This window comes from Eptatretus burgeri, chromosome 3, assembly GCF_056783735.1.
Source record: "Eptatretus burgeri isolate ZD-2024b chromosome 3, Ebu_testis_v1, whole genome shotgun sequence".
Lineage (NCBI taxonomy): Eukaryota > Metazoa > Chordata > Myxini > Myxiniformes > Myxinidae > Eptatretus > Eptatretus burgeri.
In genome coordinates this window covers 21,537,208-21,558,497 of record NC_140963.1, presented here as the reverse complement: position 1 = coordinate 21,558,497, position 21,290 = coordinate 21,537,208, and the positions used below count along the sequence as shown (strand labels likewise).

At 43.4% G+C, this 21,290-nt stretch overlaps 1 protein-coding gene across 9 annotated transcripts in view; it reads left to right on the top strand.

Annotated features, from left to right (window-relative positions):
• Nucleotides 1–21,290, top strand: part of LOC147029520 (uncharacterized) — a 114,195-nt gene that overhangs the window by 23,382 nt on the left and 69,523 nt on the right. For 8 of the 9 annotated variants that reach the window (XM_085872607.1, XM_085872610.1, XM_085872608.1 and 5 more), the window contains 3 exons: nt 10,913–10,980; nt 17,324–17,394; nt 18,185–18,264. In XM_085872607.1, coding sequence (XP_085728733.1) covers nt 10,913–10,980; nt 17,324–17,394; nt 18,185–18,264 — 219 coding nt within the window. Of the gene's footprint in view, nt 1–9,989; nt 10,350–10,912; nt 10,981–17,323; nt 17,395–18,184; nt 18,265–21,290 lie in introns of those variants that run through there. The other variant, XM_085872612.1, reaches the window with a different exon arrangement.

Genomic DNA, 21,290 nt, shown 5'->3' with positions numbered 1-21,290 from the left:
TCACCATTGAGAAATAGGGCCAAAAACGATTTATAGCACAATACCTCAAAACGTTAAAGATGGATTTTGCAGAAACTTTGTGGACAGGTTGGGTGTGTGAAAAGGACGAATTGTTTCAATTTTGGTGTAGATTCGAATCCGGATGCAGATACGAGAATTTTTTTAAAGTGATTCCTCCCCGTTGAGAGATGGGGCCAAAAACTATGTATAGCATGATATCTCCAAAAGTTGTAGACGACTTGTGACAAAACGAGGTGGAAGAGTTGGTGAGGTGACAACAAGAAGCCGATTAGATTTTGGTTAAGGTCCGGATTCACATCCGACCTATCAGTGGGATACAAAACATAAACTGTTCAGCCTGGTGGAGGTGCAGGCTCCACCGAGTGCTGTCATGGTTTAGTGCTGTTTGAACATCAGTTGCACCATGACTGTTTTTTTAATTACGTACTATTAGAACATACCTTTGAAAACCTTTTGACCCTTTTTGGACCATTTGACTATTTAGACCTTTTCAGACACTTGAGACAACTTTAATAATTTGCATCCTTTCAACCCATTTGACCCCTTTAGATGTTGACTCTCGTTTGACAATTTTAACCCATTTGACTCTTTGGACCCTGTTGTGGATTTTTCACCCACCCCGTTGTGATCGTTGAAGGATTCTTCCTGTTTTATTGTGGAATCCTATCTAACTTCAGGGCTTAACGTCTCGCCGATTCGGTTTTAAATGTATCCCTCGTACACTTCATTCAATGAACAAACAGAACCCCCATTTGTTGCAATATTATTTGGTTCTATTTTATTTATCTTACTTTTTAGTTAACCATAAAACCAACCCGATTAATTCACTTTCCATAGCTTAAGTACATGACATCAGAGAGTTTTATTATTACTTGGTACTTGGTCAGTCCCAAGGAGTACAAGCCACTGAGATGCCATACATCCTCACGTGCTTGCACTAAAACAATTTTACATTTCAAAGCATTTTATACTTTCATGGGAGAGTGGTGGGGGCTGCCAATTCAAACTGCATACGTGTCTTCTAGGCGAGAAGTACACGACGTACATTTCAAGGCAAAGGTTTGCTAGTCCAGGCCCTGGCATAGAACCCCGTATACATTTCTGACCGCATAGACTTTGACAGTTGATTTGAGCATGGAATACCTCTAGCTTCAAGAATCTACAAGGTGGAATTCTTAAATTTGTAGCAAAATCCGGAAAACAGCCATTTTCCAAAATGGCCGCCACCAGGTCAGTGCCAAAAAAGAAATGCATATAACTTCTGATAAGAACACAGTAGAAGGACGATTTTGGTGTCTATTATATGGTTTTTAGGTATGCCCGACAAAGTGGTGGCGTCAAATAGCATTTTAGACATTGCCCAGTTGCCAAAATCCAAGATGGCCACCACCCAAAATCCATCAAACGTGAAAATGTGTATAACTTTTGATAGGAATGTAGTAGAAGGATGAATGTCGTGTCTATTATGGGGTTTTCAGGTATGCCCGACACAGTGGTGGGGTCCAAAGGCATTTTAGACGTTGCCCAGTTACCGAAATCCAAGATAGCCACCACCCAAAATCCATCAAACATGAAAATGTGTATAACTTTTGATTTTGATGGGAACGTAGTAGAAGGACGATTTTGGTGTCTATTATGGAGTTTTAGGTTTTTCGACACAGTCTTGCCACCAAAAAAACATTTTTGATGTTTCTCAGTTCCCGAACATCAAGATGGCCGCCAAACTAAATTCTTCAAAGATGAAAACGTGCATAACTTTTAACAGAAATGGTGTCTGGTGTGGCCATCTTGACAGTCCGAGGTAACAATATTATATTTAACATTATCTAGTTTGCCAAAATCCAGCATGACCGCCAATCAAGTATGGCAAACAATCAAATCAGTTAAATAAGATACACACAAAGTTTTATAGAAGTATGACAAACATTTATTGAGGGCTAGTACAGATTCTTAATATTTAATAACAATACTGAGAGAAAAAACATTGCAGAATAATATTCCACATTCCATTCATTGCCTGTTGTGGTATGAATATGAGTTCAAGCACAGAGAGTGGCAAGTTATGATATTGATAAACCAATAAGTTCTTACGTCCCATCCTGACGTTGGATGAACAGGCAATATTTAGTGTTAGTGTAGCAAACCTGTTGTTGTGCATTTTGTGATACAAGCACTAAATTTGGCACAAATATACATTAATATGTTGTGAACATTTTCAGATATTGGGCCACTTGAAATTCTCTCTTTATGTCCGCCAAATTGGATTTCAAAATGGCCGCCACTTGAAATCTACATTTGCTATTATCTGTGGACGTAATGCAGCTATTGACTTGATTCTGGTATCTAAATGTATGTTTTTGGGGACAAGGAATCCAATGGTACCATTTTCAACTTAATATTATCTATCACAGTCTGTTGTATAATTTTATTTGGAAATTATCTAGGCAATTATTGGATTCAACACAATACTTTGAAAAGAATGTCTTAGTTTTGTAAATGTCTTAGGTATAATACTGACATGCTGCATGGTCTAGTATTTGAGGCTAGGTGTACTGGTATCTGAGGCGAGGTATATACCGGTACTGAAGATACGTGTACATAAACAGTGTCATGTTAACAAGTTCAGCATTGCCACAAGTACATGTATGTTGTTGACTCATCGTCATGTGCAGTCCCCTTCACACACAAAGAGGGCTGTGCACTGAAGGGCAGCCTTTTTGCACTTGCAGCGCCTCACACACCCTTTCTTGCACTTGCAAGAAACCAGCTCGATGCAGCTGTGAGCTGCCTCAGTTAGCCTGGTCCAGTAAGGTGTGTACTGTCCTTCTCCAGTCCTTGACCAACCCCAGTTGGTTGGTGGAGGGAGCTCTTGTGCTGGCAGCAGTATCTGACCCCACACATGTCCACCTTGATACACTGCCCTCTTGACATGTTCCTCCAGAGCTGCCTTCGTTGGAGGGATGAGCTGCACATTGTTCTTCCTTGCGAAGAGTTTCCTCCTGGCCTTGTCAATGTTTGTGCATTTGCTGGTTCGATCATACAACAGGATCCCGAATCTCTCGATGATGCGCATTGCATCGTCTGGTATGTCATGAGGTGCAGAGGACAGCAGCAGCAGCGCCTCAGTGAGTTCTGGTAGTACCGTCCAGACTGCCCACGCAGTCTTCTTGCCATGTCTATAAAAACTAGACACAGTGTCGCATCCAGTTAGAGCGTGGAACATTGGCAGTGCACGAGCCTTCTCTCGTCCCAATCCAGCTGCTATTTCGTGTGCTGCTAGGTATCGGAAACTCTGGCCTGTTCCGAATGCCAGCCACAGTTTGTCTTCTGGTTGCAACTCCTGTGCCAGGGACACTGCCAGCACCACAACACCGGTGTCTGCAGTCCGGATGAGTATTGCCTGGTGTCCATGCTGGACTGCGTGAGATGCATGCAGCAACATCCGACTGTTCAGCTTCTTCATGGTTACATGGGGCGAGTGAGGTCAGATCTGGCAGTAGTGGCTTGCTGAGCACTGCCTCTCCATCAGTAATGAAGAGTTGCTTGTCCTCCTGGTCAAACCATTCTATGAGAGCTGCTGAGAAGAACCTAAACAGCTCGGTCTTGTTGCTGTCCACTCGTAGGAAGTTCTGGCAGCTTCCTGGTATGGCTGCGGCAGCCACCACACGTCTCCGCACACCTTGTCCCCGCTTTGCACGTGTACTACCTTTCAGTGAATCAGCAAGGTAAGTATCCCAGACCAGATCCAGGCGTGACACTGTTTGCAGCTTCGTGGACATATAAGGGATGAAGATCTGCTGTGCATACTCTTCAAAGGTCTTTGATGCAGCCGGCTTCAGCATCTGGACGATGGCTGCTCCATCAAGCACAATACAGGTCGTGACAGGAGTCTCTGTCTTTGTGTCGGAGACTTCTTCCAAGCATGTGAGGAGATCACTCTTGGTACCAGTGCAGAGGCTTCCACCATCAGACAATGCAGGAGGACATGCCTGATTCTCGTGACAAAAGAACTCCTCAAGGTTTCCATCCCTCGTCTGGCAGTCAATGTACAGGCGTGCGAAGAGTTCACGGTCATTCTTGATGGAGGCGAGCTGTTGCTGACCTATGCTCTGGCTTCTTGGAGTGGAAGTGCTGAACACCTTCAGCTTGTTACGAGGAATGGGTGCGTCCACTGCCTTTGTTCTGTCCAACAGACACTCTCTGGTGAAAGCCTCGAACTGCTCTTGGCCAATCCTCTTGGCATTTATCACGGTCTCCACAGCAGCAGGATCTGCGATCTCGTTTGTATCCAGTTTGACTACATCCTGACTCTCCTCCTCGAATGGGTTGCCCATCTCCTCTATGACACCGACGAGAGAGCGAACATCTTTCACAAATGAGGCCTGTACACTTGGCATCTGATCATGATGACGTGTGTCTGCTGTTTGCCGTCTCCAGTGTTGGTTCCCATCCTGGAATTATTCGGTCACCCTGGCAACTTCTGGTCCCCAACCATCCAGCGACGTCGGGCACTAGGGTTGTCAGTGAGTCCAACTGCTCCACCGTCTCCTTTGATGCAGGTATTATTCTGCTCATGTGCCTGGTCAATCGGGATTGAAGAGAACACCCTCTGTGTTTTCTGAACGGTGAAGTGGCTTTCCCTGAATTTCCTGGCTACATCTGGGTGTTTGATGTTGTAACTGAGTTGTTACTAGTGATTTAGTATAGTTTTTTTTATTTTATTTATATTTACAGAACTAAGACATTCTTTTCAAAGTATTGTGTTGAATCCAATATTTGCCTAGATAATTTCCAAATAAAATTATATAACAGACTGTGATAGATAATATTAAGTTGAAAATGGTACCATTGGATTCCTTGCCCCCAAAAACATACATTTAGATACCAGAATCAAGTCAATAGCTGCATTACGTCCAGAGATAATAGCAAATGTAGATTTCAAGTGGCGGCCATTTTAAAATCCAATATGGCGGACATAAAGAGAGAATTTCAAGTGGCTCAATATCTGAAAATGTTCGCAACATATTAATGTACATTTGTGCCAAATTTGGTGCTTGTATCACAAAATGCACAATTCTTTTGAATATTTGGGCTAAGCCGCCCCACTATGTACTGACCTATCTGCGCTACCCAAGATGTCACTGACCTAATTGACTGACTACTTATTAGTTATTTTGACATGCTGATTCTTGTTGTTTGTGACAAAAGATCACACAGTTTTGCCCAGCCTTTTTGCATGTGCAGTGCTTTGTGTTACACTTGACCATGCATTTACAGATAACAAGCTTCCCATAGGGTAATGGATTGAGACATTTGGCAGGCAAGAGGATGTCATTATCCATTACCCAGCCGTAATTCGTCGGATCTGGAGCTGAATGGGGGTCACCAAGAAGGCACAGGACATTACGCACAACAAAAAAAGCTCTCTGGATATGGCCACAAATGACACTTGATGTGGGGGGTAAGGCTTCCAAGGGCTTCGGCGTCGTAGCTTGAATATGGCACTCCACTCGAAGCTGGTCGAAGGTCCGAGATTTTGGCTTGGACTTTGCACCAGCCCACACATGAACGAGATACTCCTCAGCCTTCTGCACGACCTCTTCAGTTAACTGATTTGACTCTGCAAAATCGGCAAGGAACTTCTGTGGTTCACATGAGAGAGATGTGTGTTTTGTGCCAATCTTACTAAGCGAATCATCGCCAGTGAGGACATGCGCCTTCACTATGATCCTGCACAGTCCCACTCCCAACTTATCTGCGAGAACATGCAGTAGTATATAACGCTTATGCTCACCGGAGCCAAACTCTACCCACAACTCTTGAAGACCCCTCTCTCGCATTTGAGAGATAAAGCGAAGTAAATACACTATTGTGTCAGTATCATTAGAGATCACGAGCAGCCGACTACTCCCGCGATCCACCTCCCATGCACAGTGAAGAACTAAGCGATCATCAGCTTCTTCCACATGACATGTCAAAGCCTCGATAGATTCACAGGTTTCGGCAGATGGTGGGGTTGACGATCTGCCTGCGCACAGCAACTGTGCTGGCACAACTTCCTCACCTGTGATGCATCCGCTGGGCATGACGGGCAGCTTGACTAACAGAGGAGTTGATGCCAGCTGGCGGGCAAGCTGCTGCAACTTGGTTTTATTGGACGGCGATGTCCAGAACTTCTCAAGTTGCTGTGGTATTGGGACATCTGCAGTGAGCTCAATGAGATCAACAGACCCCATTCCGCCAGCACAACGGAACCTTTCTCCAGCTTTAACGGATGACTCCAGGTAGTTGTCAAATACGACGTGGAGGCTGGCCCTGGAGCAAATTGAGCAGCCCGCAGATAGGACGCAGCTAATTGCGCGATCGAATGTTCCAAAGGATGCCAAGTTTGGAAATGACCGAATTTTAGACATGAAGTCTAAGATAACGGATATGTCCCCCCCCCCCCAGGAAAATACAAGTCTTCAACCGTTAAATACTTCTCCAGATCAGCAATCGGTGCACTCTTGTCAGGTTTGGAGGGGAGGTCACCTTCAAATATTGTCGAAATGGGGATGATATCATGGCCATAGATAGAGTCGAGTGTCATGCCCCGCTCTTTCACGATCTCAATGTCACGCTGAGCTGCCGCTATCATCTTGGGTGACACAGTTACAGGAGCTGTAGTCGTTGCAGAGGGTGGTTTGTAGTCCATTTGCGGCAGGTTTCTTTTTGATATGGTGACCGATAATTTTTTTGTCTTCTCTAGGAACCGCTCTTTCCGAAATTCTTTGACCAGTCGATCTCCGTTCTGTTGCACCTAAAGCAGCCGCACTGCCACTTCATCATCTGCCAACTGTTTGGTGATGAGGTTATGGAGCTTGTTTGAAAAATGTTTCCTTATTTCTCCACTAAGTTATTGATCGTCGATATTAAAAATTGGGGCTGAGAGCTTTGTCTCCAAACTCCTAAACAAAAAAAAGACGAAAAAGGTTACAATTATATCAAAAGGTATATACATTCCCATGATTTCGGTAACAGTAGGCCTACTTTGGATTTCGGTAACTGGGCAACGTCTAAAGTGCTTTTTGACACCACCACTGTGTCGGGCATACTTGTAAGCCACATAATAGACACCAAAATTGTCCTTCTACTACATTCCATTCAAAAGTTATACACATTTTCATGCTTTACGGATTTTGGGTGTCGGCCATCTTGGATTTCGGTAACTGGGCAACTTCTAAAATGCTTTTTGACGCCACCATTGTGTCGGGCATACCTGAAAACCCCAGGATTGACACCACAACCGTGCTTCTACTGCATTCCTATTAAAAGTTATACAGATTTTCATGTTTTATCGATTTTGGGTAGCGGCCATCTTTGATTTCGGTAAATGGGCAACGTCTAAAATGCTTTTTGACGCGATCACTGTGTTGGGCATACCTAAAAACCCGATAATAGACACCAAAATCGTCCTTCTACTACGTTCCTATCAGAAGTTATATGCATTTCTTTTTTGGCGCTGGCCTGATGGCAAAATGGCTGTTTTCCGGATTTTGCTACAAATTTCAGAATTCCACCTCGTAGATTCTTGAAGCGTGAGGTATTCCATACTCAAATCAACTGTCAAAGTCTATGCGGTCAGAAATGTATATGGGGTTCTATGCCAGGGCCAGGACTATGCTGTTATCATCCCAGTTCACACTGCTCCAGAACAAGACATTTTATCAACATTTAGGGCAAAAGACTCTTGGCTAAAAAGGACAGCTAATTCGACTTGTAGCATAAAATTTAAATTTCTAAAACCCCATTTGTTACAATTTAGAATATTTTAATATAATTTCCCCCCAAAACCCCTTACATGCAAACTACTATAGTGGGGCAACTTAGCATAACAATTGTGCATTTTGTGAGGAAAGCACCAAATTTGGCTACTAGTGTGCCAAATTTGGTGCTTTCCTCACAAAATACACAATTGTTATGCTATATTTAGCAAACTTGCCCCACTACTATTGGAATGCATCCTTTAGAGTTTAGATCTTTCGACCCTTTCAATCTTTAAACCCCGATCGACCATTTGGACCCATTTTGACCCTTTAGACCTTTACACCATTTGGACCAGCAGATCCTTTATACCTATTGGGACCCTTTAGACCAATTTCGATATTTTAGACCCCTTAAACGACTATTAAACAAGCAAAGACTGCCTCTTGGAAATTATTCTGTTCTTTGATTAATCCAGACACCCCACTTAAAACCATATGGAAAAGAGTAAAAAGTATGCAGGGTGTTAAATCTGGATGGAAGTCTATTCCGGCTATTATTTTCCAGAACAAAACCTTTTGTTCAAATATAGACAAGGCAGAGGCCCTGGGCCAATTCTTTTCTGGAAGTGGGGCCGGTATCATAAAGTATGATGAGTTGGAAGCTCGTACTCCCCAATTGGCAAATCAATTCCTGGTGACCACCAACGCAGTTCAGCCTCTAAGTTCCCGGGCCCTGATCGGTTATCATTTCTCCTGTTCAAGCACTTAGATGATAGGGTGTTGGGTGTGATCCTTGGATTCTTCAATAAGGTTTGGGCTTGAGGGAAACTTCCCTTTGATTGGAAACACTCAATTGTAATCCCTATATTTAAAGATGGGAAAGATAGTTCAGCTCCATCTTCATATCGTCCAATTTCTCTTATTTCAGTTGTCTGTAAATTAATGGAGAAGATGGTGAACAATCGCTTGGTTTTCTTGCCGGAAAAGAACAACCTCCTGCTTAAATTCCAGAGCGGGTTCAGAAAGGAACAGTCTGTTATGGACCACATTGCAGCACTGGCAAATGAGGCTCGGAAATCCCTAAATAATCAGGAGTCTCTCCGAGGAGTGTTCCTTGATATCTGTAAGGCATATGATTCAGTTTTGAAAGATGGCTTCCTCAATGAGATAATCTACCTCGGGATCAATGGAAGAATGTTTGAGTGGATTAGGGACTTTTTATCTGATAGATCCTTTCAGGTGAGGGTCGGTCAGAACCTCTGTTCCATTTTTTCATGCAGATAGGGGCATTCCCCAGGGTAGCAGCCTAAGCCCAACTCTAATGTTATGATTAATGAGGTAGCTTCCCATTCCAAGCTCCACAGCAAGATATTTCTGTTCGCTGATGATATTGCCATGTGGATCCACTGATGATATTGCCATGTGGATCCACTGATGATATTGCCATGTGGATCTATGGGCCGTAGACTGGGGATTTAAGCTATCAGGCAACAAGTCCAAGTTCATCATATTTTCCCACAAGAAAAGGATTGAGGACATAGTGATGGTAGTTAATGGTACTTCCCTCAAACCATGGATTTCCTTCCAGTCAGCCCCCATCATAAAATTTATATTTGGGCCCCCTGGACCCTTGAATCCCCTCTCCTCCATGTGGATCTCTGGGGAAAATCGGACACGGTTAATCCTGCGGTCACATGCAATCAGGATATTGAGTTTATCAATTCAAATTGGAGTCAGTCATTGCACGTATATACAGATGGCTCCAAAGAATCTTCTCTTGGAAGGACAGCTGCTGCAATATGCATCCCTGATTTCAGGGTGGTCAGGGCATTTCTGCTAACGAATAATCTCTCGGTCTTCTCGGCTGAACTATTTGCCATAGTTCTGGCCCAAGAATGGATAATTGAGTTTAATCCCCTCAGTGCGGTTATCTTCTCTGATTCACTTTCTGCATTAAAGGTGTTGGAATCCTTACAGGATGGTTGTAGGAATGACTTGGTGCTGGAAGTTTAGCATGTGGTTAATATTGCGAAGTGGAGGGGTCTGGTGGTCGACCTGTGCTGGATCCCTGCTCATGTTGGCATTGGTGGAAATGAGGCCTGTGATCTAGCAGCTAAGCATCTCCTTCAACTGGAATATATCACCCAAATCCCCCTGGGACCATCGGAAATTATTCGTCTGGCCAAGGACCAGATCAACAAAAAATGGCAATTTCAGTGGGACTCCAGCACGAAGGCATCTTGTGCAGAATGTGGGAGTAATGGGGATCAAGGTGTTGGACATACCTGGAGCGTTGAGGCTGATGAACCAGAAGCACCCTCAACTCTGCAAGCTGGCACTAAAATTCTTGAAGGAGTGTGGGAAATCCATTTAAATTTCTTTCCACTCGATGGGCTTACAAACAATTTCGATCACGTTCAGTTGCGTGGCGTGTATAGAGCTTACCGGCTCTGAAAGCACCATTAAAATTCAAAAAAAGAAGAGGACAAAGAAGAAGAAGAACATCGCTCACAAAGAAAACAAACCTGAAGGTGTGGCCGAATGCATGAAGCCTCAGGCCGATACGTACTGTTTCGCTTGAAGGTCTGTGACGCCTATCCTTTCGATATGTAATGATCATTTCAACATTTGCTTTGTTTGTGTTACACGCTAAATGAAAAATGCAAATGTAGTGAACGTCGATTGTGAATATGACAGTTTTGACGATGTGTTAGGCTTGAACTCTATGAAAATATCAATGGTGGATGTTGGAATCAGCCGTGCTTTGCTGCAATGACTTCCTTCGTGTGACAGAGAGAAAACTGCCTCCACTTTAATATACACATTTTACACCTCGTCATGTGAAAAGAATGAATGAATAAATAAATGTGTTTCCCACTTAAATTGAGGGAAAATGCTCTTCAAGAACACAATTCTCGATCACATCGATAACTTTGAATTTTTGAACCGATGCCAATAAGTTCTGAATGCTGTAAATATGGGAAACTGCCATTTATTTTGATGTACTGTGTGAGCTTATTTTTTGATGAGGTTTGTGAATAAACATCCGTTTTCATTGATAGATAATAACTGGATGCAGTGATCTCTTTGTAACTATATTTACTGCTTCACACTGATTTGATGTTCTTTTCTCAAATATCCTTCAGGGACGATGAACCTGGTGTGAAATCAACGATAATAAGCGAGACATTTGGCGGAAATATGTTCGTCCAATGTAAGTTGATTGGGGATTTCCATCGTCGGTGTTTTTCTTTTCCACTAATGGTCTTACTGCCATTGAGGTTCAGTGATCCTCACATTGTCTCAGTTATTGTCATTGGGTCTTTACGCCTGCCTTGTGTCTGGGTACGTTGGGATACCTTCTGCCTGGGTTGGATGCCAAGATTGGTCTTGAGACCTTAAATATATTAGCTGTTAAGTTGCTTCCTGGATAAAGGCTGTTTGTAAAGCAAGTTCATTTATGTTGCTGAAGTGTTGGAGGAGCTATGATATTCAAGATCCTTCCGAGATATTTTGCTCCGATGAGAGCAAATCGGCCTTCAGTATCGTTTTAATTTTCCAAATGGATTACCAGTTCACTTCTGGCATCCTTTTTCTCGGTTTGGCAACCTTTTCTCTTGCCTCCAGATGACCTGCTTCCAAAGTAAAGTAAACCATTGCTGATTTGTTTTTATTGCTGTTGTCCACTCACTGTTTATTTCGTTTCTTCTTGGTATTGTGTGCTCATCGCTGAGTCTTTGCATGCCTGTTTGGTTCTTTGATATTTGCAAATACCATCCGTTGCTCCGCTGACAGGAATACTGAAGGGGCAGGGACAAAAAGAGGAGAGAGGGTGGGAGGGTGGGGGGAGGGGAGCAGAGAGACATGGAGCGAGGATGGAAGGAGACTGAGGAGGATGTGGGAGGGAGGAAGGAGGGGTTGGGGTAGGGAAAGCAGCGTGAGGGGAGGGGAAGGGAAGGACGTGTGAGGGGAGGGTCCATCCAGAAATGACCACCATCTGGACATAACCACAATCTGGATACATCTGGAGATAACCATAGTGAATATGTTATGCTTTATGAACAACACACACACACACACACACACACACACACACACACACACACACACACACACACACACACACACACACACACACACACACACACACACACACACACACACACACACACGCACACGCACACACACACACACACACACATCTGCAAAGAGTCCCTTTAGAAATCCAAAGCTACCCATTTATACCACGTCCGTGTGTGCTGTCTACGTACCTCTTAGTGCTTAGACTTGGAGGAAATTTACCTACAGATCAGGACACGACCTCTGTGCGTAAAGCCGCTCTCCTCCTCCTACTGTCTGGTGCTCGTCGAGTGGCCTCACCACTCAAGCAAGCACTCCAACGAAATTGTTGATTAAGGAATGGCTGGCTTGGCAAGCGATAGCAAGCCAATTCGTCATGAGACATCAGTAGTATAACAATGATGGTTCTGAGACGGACCTCATTTTACATGTAAGTGAATGGGAAAAACGGGAAAAAACGATTTGACCCCAACAAAAAAAAAACCAAACCCACTTCTACCACTTTCAGGTTAGGAGTAAAGATGTTACCTTTAAACAAATATTAAATCCTTACACCCCCTCAATCATTGACATATTTGGTCTTTAAATTCAAAGAGAGAACCAATGAATATTTGTGTGTGCATGAAAGAGGAGACACTCATCATACTCAAACCTCTGTATCACACTGACATCTTTACATTGAACTCAAAGGGAGAACCGATAAATATCTGTTTATGTTCTATTTTAGGGAAGAGCTTGATTTTTTTTTATGATACTCATCACCATCAAGAATGTTGATAAATAATATGTCAGAACTTGGTTCTCAGTTTGAATATCTTTGTTGAGCGGAGATGAAATGATAAACCTCCTTCACCATTCTGTTCTCAGATCCTCCGGAGCCACATATCATTTTGAGATTGCAGTAAATTATTTTTCCATTGATTTTTTTGACATCCATTAAATCTTTTTAAGCCCCTCAGTCAGTACATACTTTATTTACGCTTGTCTTGGTTATCTCTTCGATCAGACCTTTTTGATATTTACCGCATTCATTATGTTTTCCATTTAAATACCAAGGCTGTGATTTTCTCCACTCTTTGGTTTGGTTATTGCTTGGTTCTATCAATTATACACCAGTAAAAAAGGTGACGGTCGTCTGTTAAAATCCCCCCAACCCAAAATCAAGCCTCGGGGCTGAACCACTCAATGCATTCCAATGAAATTTGGTAGGTAGGACCAATATTTCTGGGAATGGTGTGCTTTCGAATATGGGACCCCGGGCCCTAGCAACGGCATAGCAATGGCCCTTTAAAGTGGTAAAAAAAATCGATAAAAATCAAAAAATAAATAAATCGAAAAATCGAAGCTTAGGGTTCTGTGCACAATCTATCTAGCTCCCTTCATTCCAATTTGCAGCCCGAACAAAAAATATTTGTAGGAGGAGATAGGTTTTGGGCGAGTTAATGTCGAACATTTCAGAAACGGTTAATTGCGAATATCTCTAAGCGAAAGAGTCTGATTTTGATGAAACTTGGGTGAAATGTGTACAATGTGGCTAGCATGTACACAAAAATGAATGGTTGCTATGCACACCTCCGTTGCTTAGCAACAGCTAAAGTACTTTTTCGTACATCGTACACTTATTGTGGACTGTACAAAAACATCAATACCTCCGAAACTGGACCTCCGAGGGACCCGTTTTTTTGTGCCCAAGGAAAATGTCTTACAGCATCATATAAAAGAATATAATCTTTAGCGAATAGATAAATGGAATTACCAGGGCTGCCATTTGTTAGGGCCCGGGGTCCCATATTCGAAAGCACACGATTCCCAGAAATATTGGTCCCACTTACCAAATTTCGGGCATACCATTGGAATTTCAGGCATAAAGTATTTTAGCTGTTGCTAAGCAATGGAGGTTCCACAAACAGGTTGTGCATAGCAACCATTCATTTTTGTGTACATGCTCGCCACATTGTACACATTTCACCCAAGTTTCATCAAAATCAGACTCTTTCTCTTAGAGATATTCGCAATTAACCGTTTCTGAAATGTTCGACATGTACTCGCCCAAAACCTATCTCCTCCTACAAATATTTTTTTGTTAGGGCTGCAAATTGGCATGAAGGGAGCTAGATAGATTGCGCACAGAACTCTAAGCTTCGATTTTTCGATTTTTTTTTCGATTTTTTTGACCACTTTAAAGAGCCGTTGCTATGCCGTTGCTAGGGCCCGGGGTCCCATATTCGAAAGCACACGATTCCCAGAAATATTGGTCCTACCTACCAAATTTCATTGGAATCAGTTGAGTGGTTTAGCCCCTAGGCTTGACCAAAGTTTGCGGACAGACAGACAGATGGAAACATCCAGAATAAGGGTACTCTCACGAGCAGCCAATACTCTCGCGAGCAGCCAATAAGGGTACTGTTGCGACCACCCAACAAGCTGGTAGGCGACATGGGTGGTCGCTACATAATTGCATTCTAGTCATACAGCTTTTGACGGATCGGGCTGAAAACTTTTAACAAAGAGGTTGATTATAGTGCGCATAAAAGCCTGGAACCCGATTTTTGATTTTCGAAAAAAGTAATTTTTTAGGATTTTTCAAACATTTCAAAGTCCCTTTGCAAGGCAACGGTGGTGTCCATAGCAACGGTACTCAAACGCATAGAACTAGATCGTGGTATGAAACTACCTGTCAAGTTTCATCAAAATCGGTTGACTCCTCTGGCCTCCAGAGCTGTCCATTACAAACAAACACGCAAACATACTGTTAAGAATTTGCCACCCGCCCAGCGTGTGGACAGCCGCTTTAGCCAATGTCGGCCGTCTCGCCCACCAGACGGACAATTCAGTCGCGACCTTCCGGAACAACGCCGGAAACCAGTCACGGGTGTGCTCCAAGCGCACACCACGGCCTAGTCAACATTCTACCTGCTCGCAACAGGGTCAATCGCCGAATTATCGATATACCTAAGTATTCGCACGGGCAGACTACCGAATGACCGTACCTCAGCGAGGTCTGCTTGGACACGAACCCCTTAAGCGGTTCGTTCCATTCTGGGATAACCGAGCGGTGTATTATCGCGAGACCTCGCTGGACCCAATAATATTATCGGCTATTTTAAAGCCCGCTAAATTCCGAGAGCAATACAGTGGTTCAATTGGGGAAAGAGGACACAACGAACGTGTTATCATTCACACAAGGACATTTATTATTTACACACGTACACATTAATGCAATGGAAAAGGTGAAACACGCATGCACTTATGCAAGGGAAAGAAAAGCAATGCAATCAACAAAAGCATGACAAGAAGAACTACAACCATTGTCTATTTATTATGTACAATTACTTAAACAGGTTTACTTAAGGACACGGCGCCACATCTCTCATACGAAATCCCCAAAAAGAAAAAGAAGGAAGGAAAACATGACCGTGTGGTGATTTCCTGGGGCTCCGTCCTCCTTCGCCCATTCTCGTCCCGACCGACCCAGAGAGCCCTCGGTCTGGAACACCACCTTGCTCACGATCCTGAGAGATAGCGAGAGAGAGAGAGAGAGAGAGAGAGAGAGAGAGAGAGAGAGAGAGAGAGAGAGAGAGAGAGAGAGAGAGAGAGAGAGAGAGAGAGAGAGAGAGAGAGAGAGAGAGAGAGAGAGAGAGAGAGAGAGAGAGAGAGAGAGCGCGAGCGAGCGCAATTCTCCTCAGCGCTCTCGTTCCTGGTGACGACTCTCCCACTCTTCTTTTCCGCGCTCGCGTTCCTCTGCTTATACCCATGCCCCGCCCCTTCTCAACTCCCACCCTTCCTTCCAGAACATGCGGGAAACTTCCAGAAGGAAGCGTTTTCCTGCCAAATGAGGGACGCGCGCCGCCGCAGTATTGGTCTTTGTCCCTCGCAGGGTGAAATCCACCGTGGAGATGCCATTCGTTCAGGCCAGGCCTCTGGCAACCGTGTGCCGAGGTAGAAAACACAGTGGTGGTTGAGGCGGCGTGGTTGTTGTGGTTGGTGGTTGAGGCGATCGTGGTTGGTGGTTGAGGTGAAGGTGGTGGTGTTGATCGTGGTTGTTGTGAAGTGGTTGGTCGAAAATAACGATAGCGAAAGAAAAACGGTGAACTCAAAGATCACAGCCCTGTCCACACAGATAAATCCCATAAAACAACGGTGGGGAAATCTAACTGAACACGGACTTATCGGCATAACTGAACTGAGGACCTATATGGTGTTCTGCGAATTTCCACAGCCGAAACAATACATACAAGCTGGTAGGTGACATGGCTGCTCACTCTCAATGGAAAGCTGGCCGACGCGACTAGCCGATATTCATGTACATGCTATCAATCAATTTAGCACAATAAATATGATTATCACAGCCCTCTTAGTTTGCGCCCAGAAACCCGCCTTGTGAAATTTCAGGCATGTTTCCAAAGTGACTCTAACAAATGGCAGCCCTGGAAATTCCATTTATCTATTCGCTTAAGATTTTATTTTTTTATATGATGCTGTAAGACATTCTCCTTGGGCACAAAAAAACAGGTCCCCCGGAGGTCCAGTTTCGGAGGTATTGATTTTTTTTGTACAGTCCACAATAAGTGTACGATGTACGATAAAGTACTTTAGCTGTTGCATAGCAGCCCTTCATTTTTGTGTACATGCTAGCCACATTGTACACATTTCACCCAAGTTTCATCAAAATCAGACTCTTTCTCTTAGAGATATTCGTAATTAACCGTTTCTGAAATGTTCGACATGTACTCGCCCAAAACCTATCTCCTTTGCAATTACGCAAAGATTGGTATTCCCATCAGCGAAGCGATTGGTCTTACATTGTAGTTGTCATGAAAACTGCAGAGCAGTCTGGTTTCATGGGACGTTTGCTCCGAGGCTAAAATGTTTGGCACAACGGATTTCCCAAAGAAGCTTTGAGAGAATGTAAGTTTGCTGCTGTATAAAACAAAGTGAGGCTGATGTTTTGGGTGTTGTGTTTTTGCTGACCTTTTGTTTTTGCTCAGACATTGAGTAACACCTGAAACATCAGCCTCATCTTGTTTCTCACGGCAGTAAACTTGCACTTTCTCAATTCCTATTTGGAAAAACATCTGGATGAGAACATCTGCTTGTCTTCTCCAATGGCTGCAGTCTGTAAATAGTCTTTATCAAGACTTGAATTCCTTCCAAAGGTGTTTGAAACTTTTGCAAACCATTAATATTCATTCCTTGTAACATGCACATTACCAGAGCTAAATATAAAACTGAATGAAGTCCTGTGATTGAGTGTAAATATCTGGAAACGAGCAGATAAAAGTAATCCTTGTTGTGCAAAATAGCAGTGAAGAGTCAGTGTTTCTTCGACCGAGTCATCATATCACGTGCATTATAAAATGTTTGTGTACTTTATATACTTATGTTATTGTCCAACTGTTTCAGTAAATTGCCTGCATTGTTCTTTTCTTGAGTTATGCTTCATGCTTGGAATTTGTTTTTTCTTGCCAATTTTGCAGCGGTTTGCCTGTGTTGTAAAAAGGTGGCGCATCTCTATGAATATTTCTACGAGATCGTGTTGGACATAAAGGTATGTAAAGACTGTTAAAATTAGATCTGCAACCCCCAAAATCTTTTTTTTTGAATTACTTCCAGTTTTATAACATACATCGGCCTGTCACAAATCTCCTCTTACTTCTCATGACAGAGCTGTGATGAGGAGCCATCTATTTATCTCACATACTCAAATATGCCAGATATTTTGACCCCAATTCTCTTGATGAAGTATACATTGGAATTTTGTTTTGACGATTTAGGACCACACTGTCAGTGTATCAATCATATACAGTGACATCCAAGATGTCGAGGCATGACCACCCTGCACACATTGGAAGAGGGTGGCGCTGTGCCCTCTCCCCGAACAGCTGAAAGATGATCAGCGAAAGGGACTGCAGGGCAGGAAGGTCCTGTCAATGGTTTTGCACCCAGCGAAAGCTCACACTACCTAATTTTCCAGCGAATGGAAAACAAGAAAGAATCCCTGCACTGAGATGAAACAATATAAAAATTAATAATAACAATAACTGGAAATGATGAATAGAAGTAAGAAATCCAACGGGATGACAGGATGGCCTCGAGGCGCATACACTCACCTCCAAGTTGTGGAACCTGGATTTGAATCCCGACCGAGCTATAAACTGTCATCCTGGTGTTTCACAGGCAGGGTGATTCATCCATGTTTTGATTAACTTAATTGATCTCCCTCATGTGAATTTCATTTGGCCAGTACTTTAAGTACTTGCCCACGATGATTCATGCCTGTTTATTATTTGGAATGTAAGTTTTTCATACTTTCTCACTATTGCGTTCTTTACCCACAGGATGTGAAGAATGTGAAGTCTGCATTGCAGCAGTTCTTTTCCCGTGAGGCTGAGGCTCAGTCGAATATGGAGTGCAAAAGGTGGGAAGTTTCACATTTCTATCTTTAGGAATCCCTGCATTAAGGCCTAAGTCACATTTGCTCTACGGTGAGGATACGGCGGCCGTACGCCCTCTGAATTGACAGAAACGTGCGGCGGCCGCAGAGTTTCTGCGGTGGCCTCAGGGTGGCTCTACGCTGTTTGGCTATCTTTTACAGGCCGTAGGGGTCGCCGTGGAATTATAACGCGGAGTTATAACTTTTTTCATTTCTACGTTCGCCGTAGCAATTCGACAAGCCGAAAAAAAAAAAAAAACTGGTAAAAAAAAAATTAAAATTAACCCATTCGTTACTGTCCGTCTAGCCGCACGTTTGCCTTAGGGCCCCCCTGCGGTCGCCTTGCGGGCACCTTGAGGCTACCTTGCATCTGCTTTGAAAATTATATGGCCGCCGCAGGGCCTCCTTAAGGTCACCGTGCGACATCAAATCAAAGACCGTACGGCAACCCCAAGTTTTCGGTCTCCACAATTTCTAAATACGCCGTGCGGCTACCTGAAAAATAAAAACATATGTGACTGCTACATTGTGTGACCGTGGAAATACTGCGGCCGCCGTATAATTGCTAGTGGCCGTAGATTTTGGAGACCCCACGGCCGCCGTGGCAAATGTGACTTAGGCCTAAGGAATATTAGTTGGGACACACGGAACTGAAAAACATCCCTTTATTTGGGCGGTGTATGGGCAACAAAGCGCTGCCTCACATGCTCTTGGAAGTTTCTGTTTACTGCTCACAACCCAGCGTAAATGTTAGTCATCCACACACTTGTTGCTTAAAAATAATATGAATTTGTGTTCTGTTCCCAAAGATTAGATGTTGAAGTGAAAATAAATGATAAATTGCAAAATTAAATTGTCTCTGAGGATGAATGAAAGTGACGATAAGGAACATAGTGTTGTTTTATACATCTCACTGAAACAAATCTTGTGAATTAGCATTCTCGGGACATCGCCTTTGTTTACATTGGCATTATTTGTGCTTTATTATAGCGAACGATAGTGGTAATCAGTAAAAAAAAATAGCTCCGCAAAGCAGGCGTAACCCCTCAGCCCCTTGACGCAAACCAATTTCAAGATGGTGGCCATATTGAAAATCGTAGCATGCCCATTTTCGAAAGGATCCTTCCTCTACTCAACCCCGACACACCCAGCAAAAATGAATTTAATAGGACAAGGCGTTCTCCTCAAAATCGACGGAAACCAATTTCAAGATGGCTGCCATGTAGACCACATTGAAAATCGCAGCGCGCCCATTTTCGAAAGGAACCTTCCTCTACTCAACCCCATTATACCTCGCCAGAATAAAATCAATGTGTGAAGCTGTTCTCAAGTTATTGTCCCGAAACCAAATTCAAGATGGCTGCTCTCGCCGCCATATTGGATATCGGATTGCGCTGAATATTGAAAGGAACCTTCCTCTAAACACCCCCATTATATCACACAAAAATGAAATCAATAAGTCAAGCCGTTCTCAAGTTATTGTCCGGAAACCAAATTCAAGATGGCTGCCCTAGCCGCCATATTGGATATCGCATCGCACTGATTATCGAAAGGAACCTTCCTCTACCCAGCCCCAACACACACTACAAAATGGATTTAATCGGACAAGGCGTTCTCAAAATCGACGGAAACAAATTTCAAGATGGCTGCCATGGAGGCCACATTGAAAATCGCAGCGCGCCCATTTTCGAAAGGAACCTTCCTCTACTCAACCCCAACACACCCTGCAAAAATGGATTTAATCAGACAAGGCATTCTCGAAATTGACGGAAACCAAAAGTTGACAGACGGACGCCCGCCCGCCTGGACGGACGCCCGGACAACGCCTATGACGACAATACCCCTTAGCCAATTCGACCTGAGGGATAAAAAGAGAAAAAGGTTTTATTTCAGTGACAGATCGGGGGGGGGGGGACCCCCTGGTAATTATGTTTTTTATGTATGTATGTATGTATACCCTATTGTTGTTGGAATGAACTTTAAAAGATTTTGTTTACTGAGCCAAATTAGTCCATATAATGATTATTACCCCGACGTTTTTGTCACTCTGGATATCACTCTCAACCCTCCAAATGACACTCTGGATCTGTCCCTGAGTTTACACGATCTCACTATTCACAATGTTGCGGGTAAGTCGGCCTGCAGCCTGCAGCATGGGAATAAAATAACCCTGGCAGGAAGTCCAGAACACTGCATCAATCGCTGCAGAAAAAACAAAAACACATGAAGCGGCCTGAACGTGAGGCCTAAAGGTTAGAAATGAAGCCTAAGGCCTATACGTGCTGTCATTGGAAGGCCCATGACTCCTATCCTTTCGATATTTGATGATCATTTTAACAATCGCTTTGTGTCTGTTCCACACTGAATGGAAAAAGCAAAGGTAGGGCATGGTGATTGTGAATATGACAGGTTTGACGATGTGTTGGTCTTAAACTGCATGAAAATATAAATGCTGGATGTTTGGGTCAGCCATCCTTCACCGACGTGATGTCCCAGATGTTGGTGTCCCAGTAATGATGTTGTTTGACAGACAGACAGACAGACAGACAGACAGACAGACAGACAGACAGACAGACAGACAGACAGACAAGCAGCCAGAAAACTGTCGCTACTTTCATATATAGAAGACTGAGTTATCACATCGAGATGTGTTTCTGTTTGTAATGGAGCAGATGTGTGGATGGCTATATGTTTTATCTTTATGATAATAAATGTGGGGTTTTTTTGGATGTGAGAAAGGCCTAAAATTAGTTTTTATGTTTTAAATGGGAGAAGCATGGTGAACGAAAGCGATAATCGCTTTGGAATTTTTTTTGCCACTGTGCAGGAGCTTTCTCGCCTATTCTTCGCGAAGTACATTATGGCATCTTTAATGTCCACCAACGAATGTGAGCAGACGGGACGCCAGTTTAACATCCATCCGAGAGACTGCACACACATTTGGTGAATCACCCTGCCGATGAAACAACAGGATGACAGTTTATAGCTGTGCTGAGGTTTTACAATTTAAA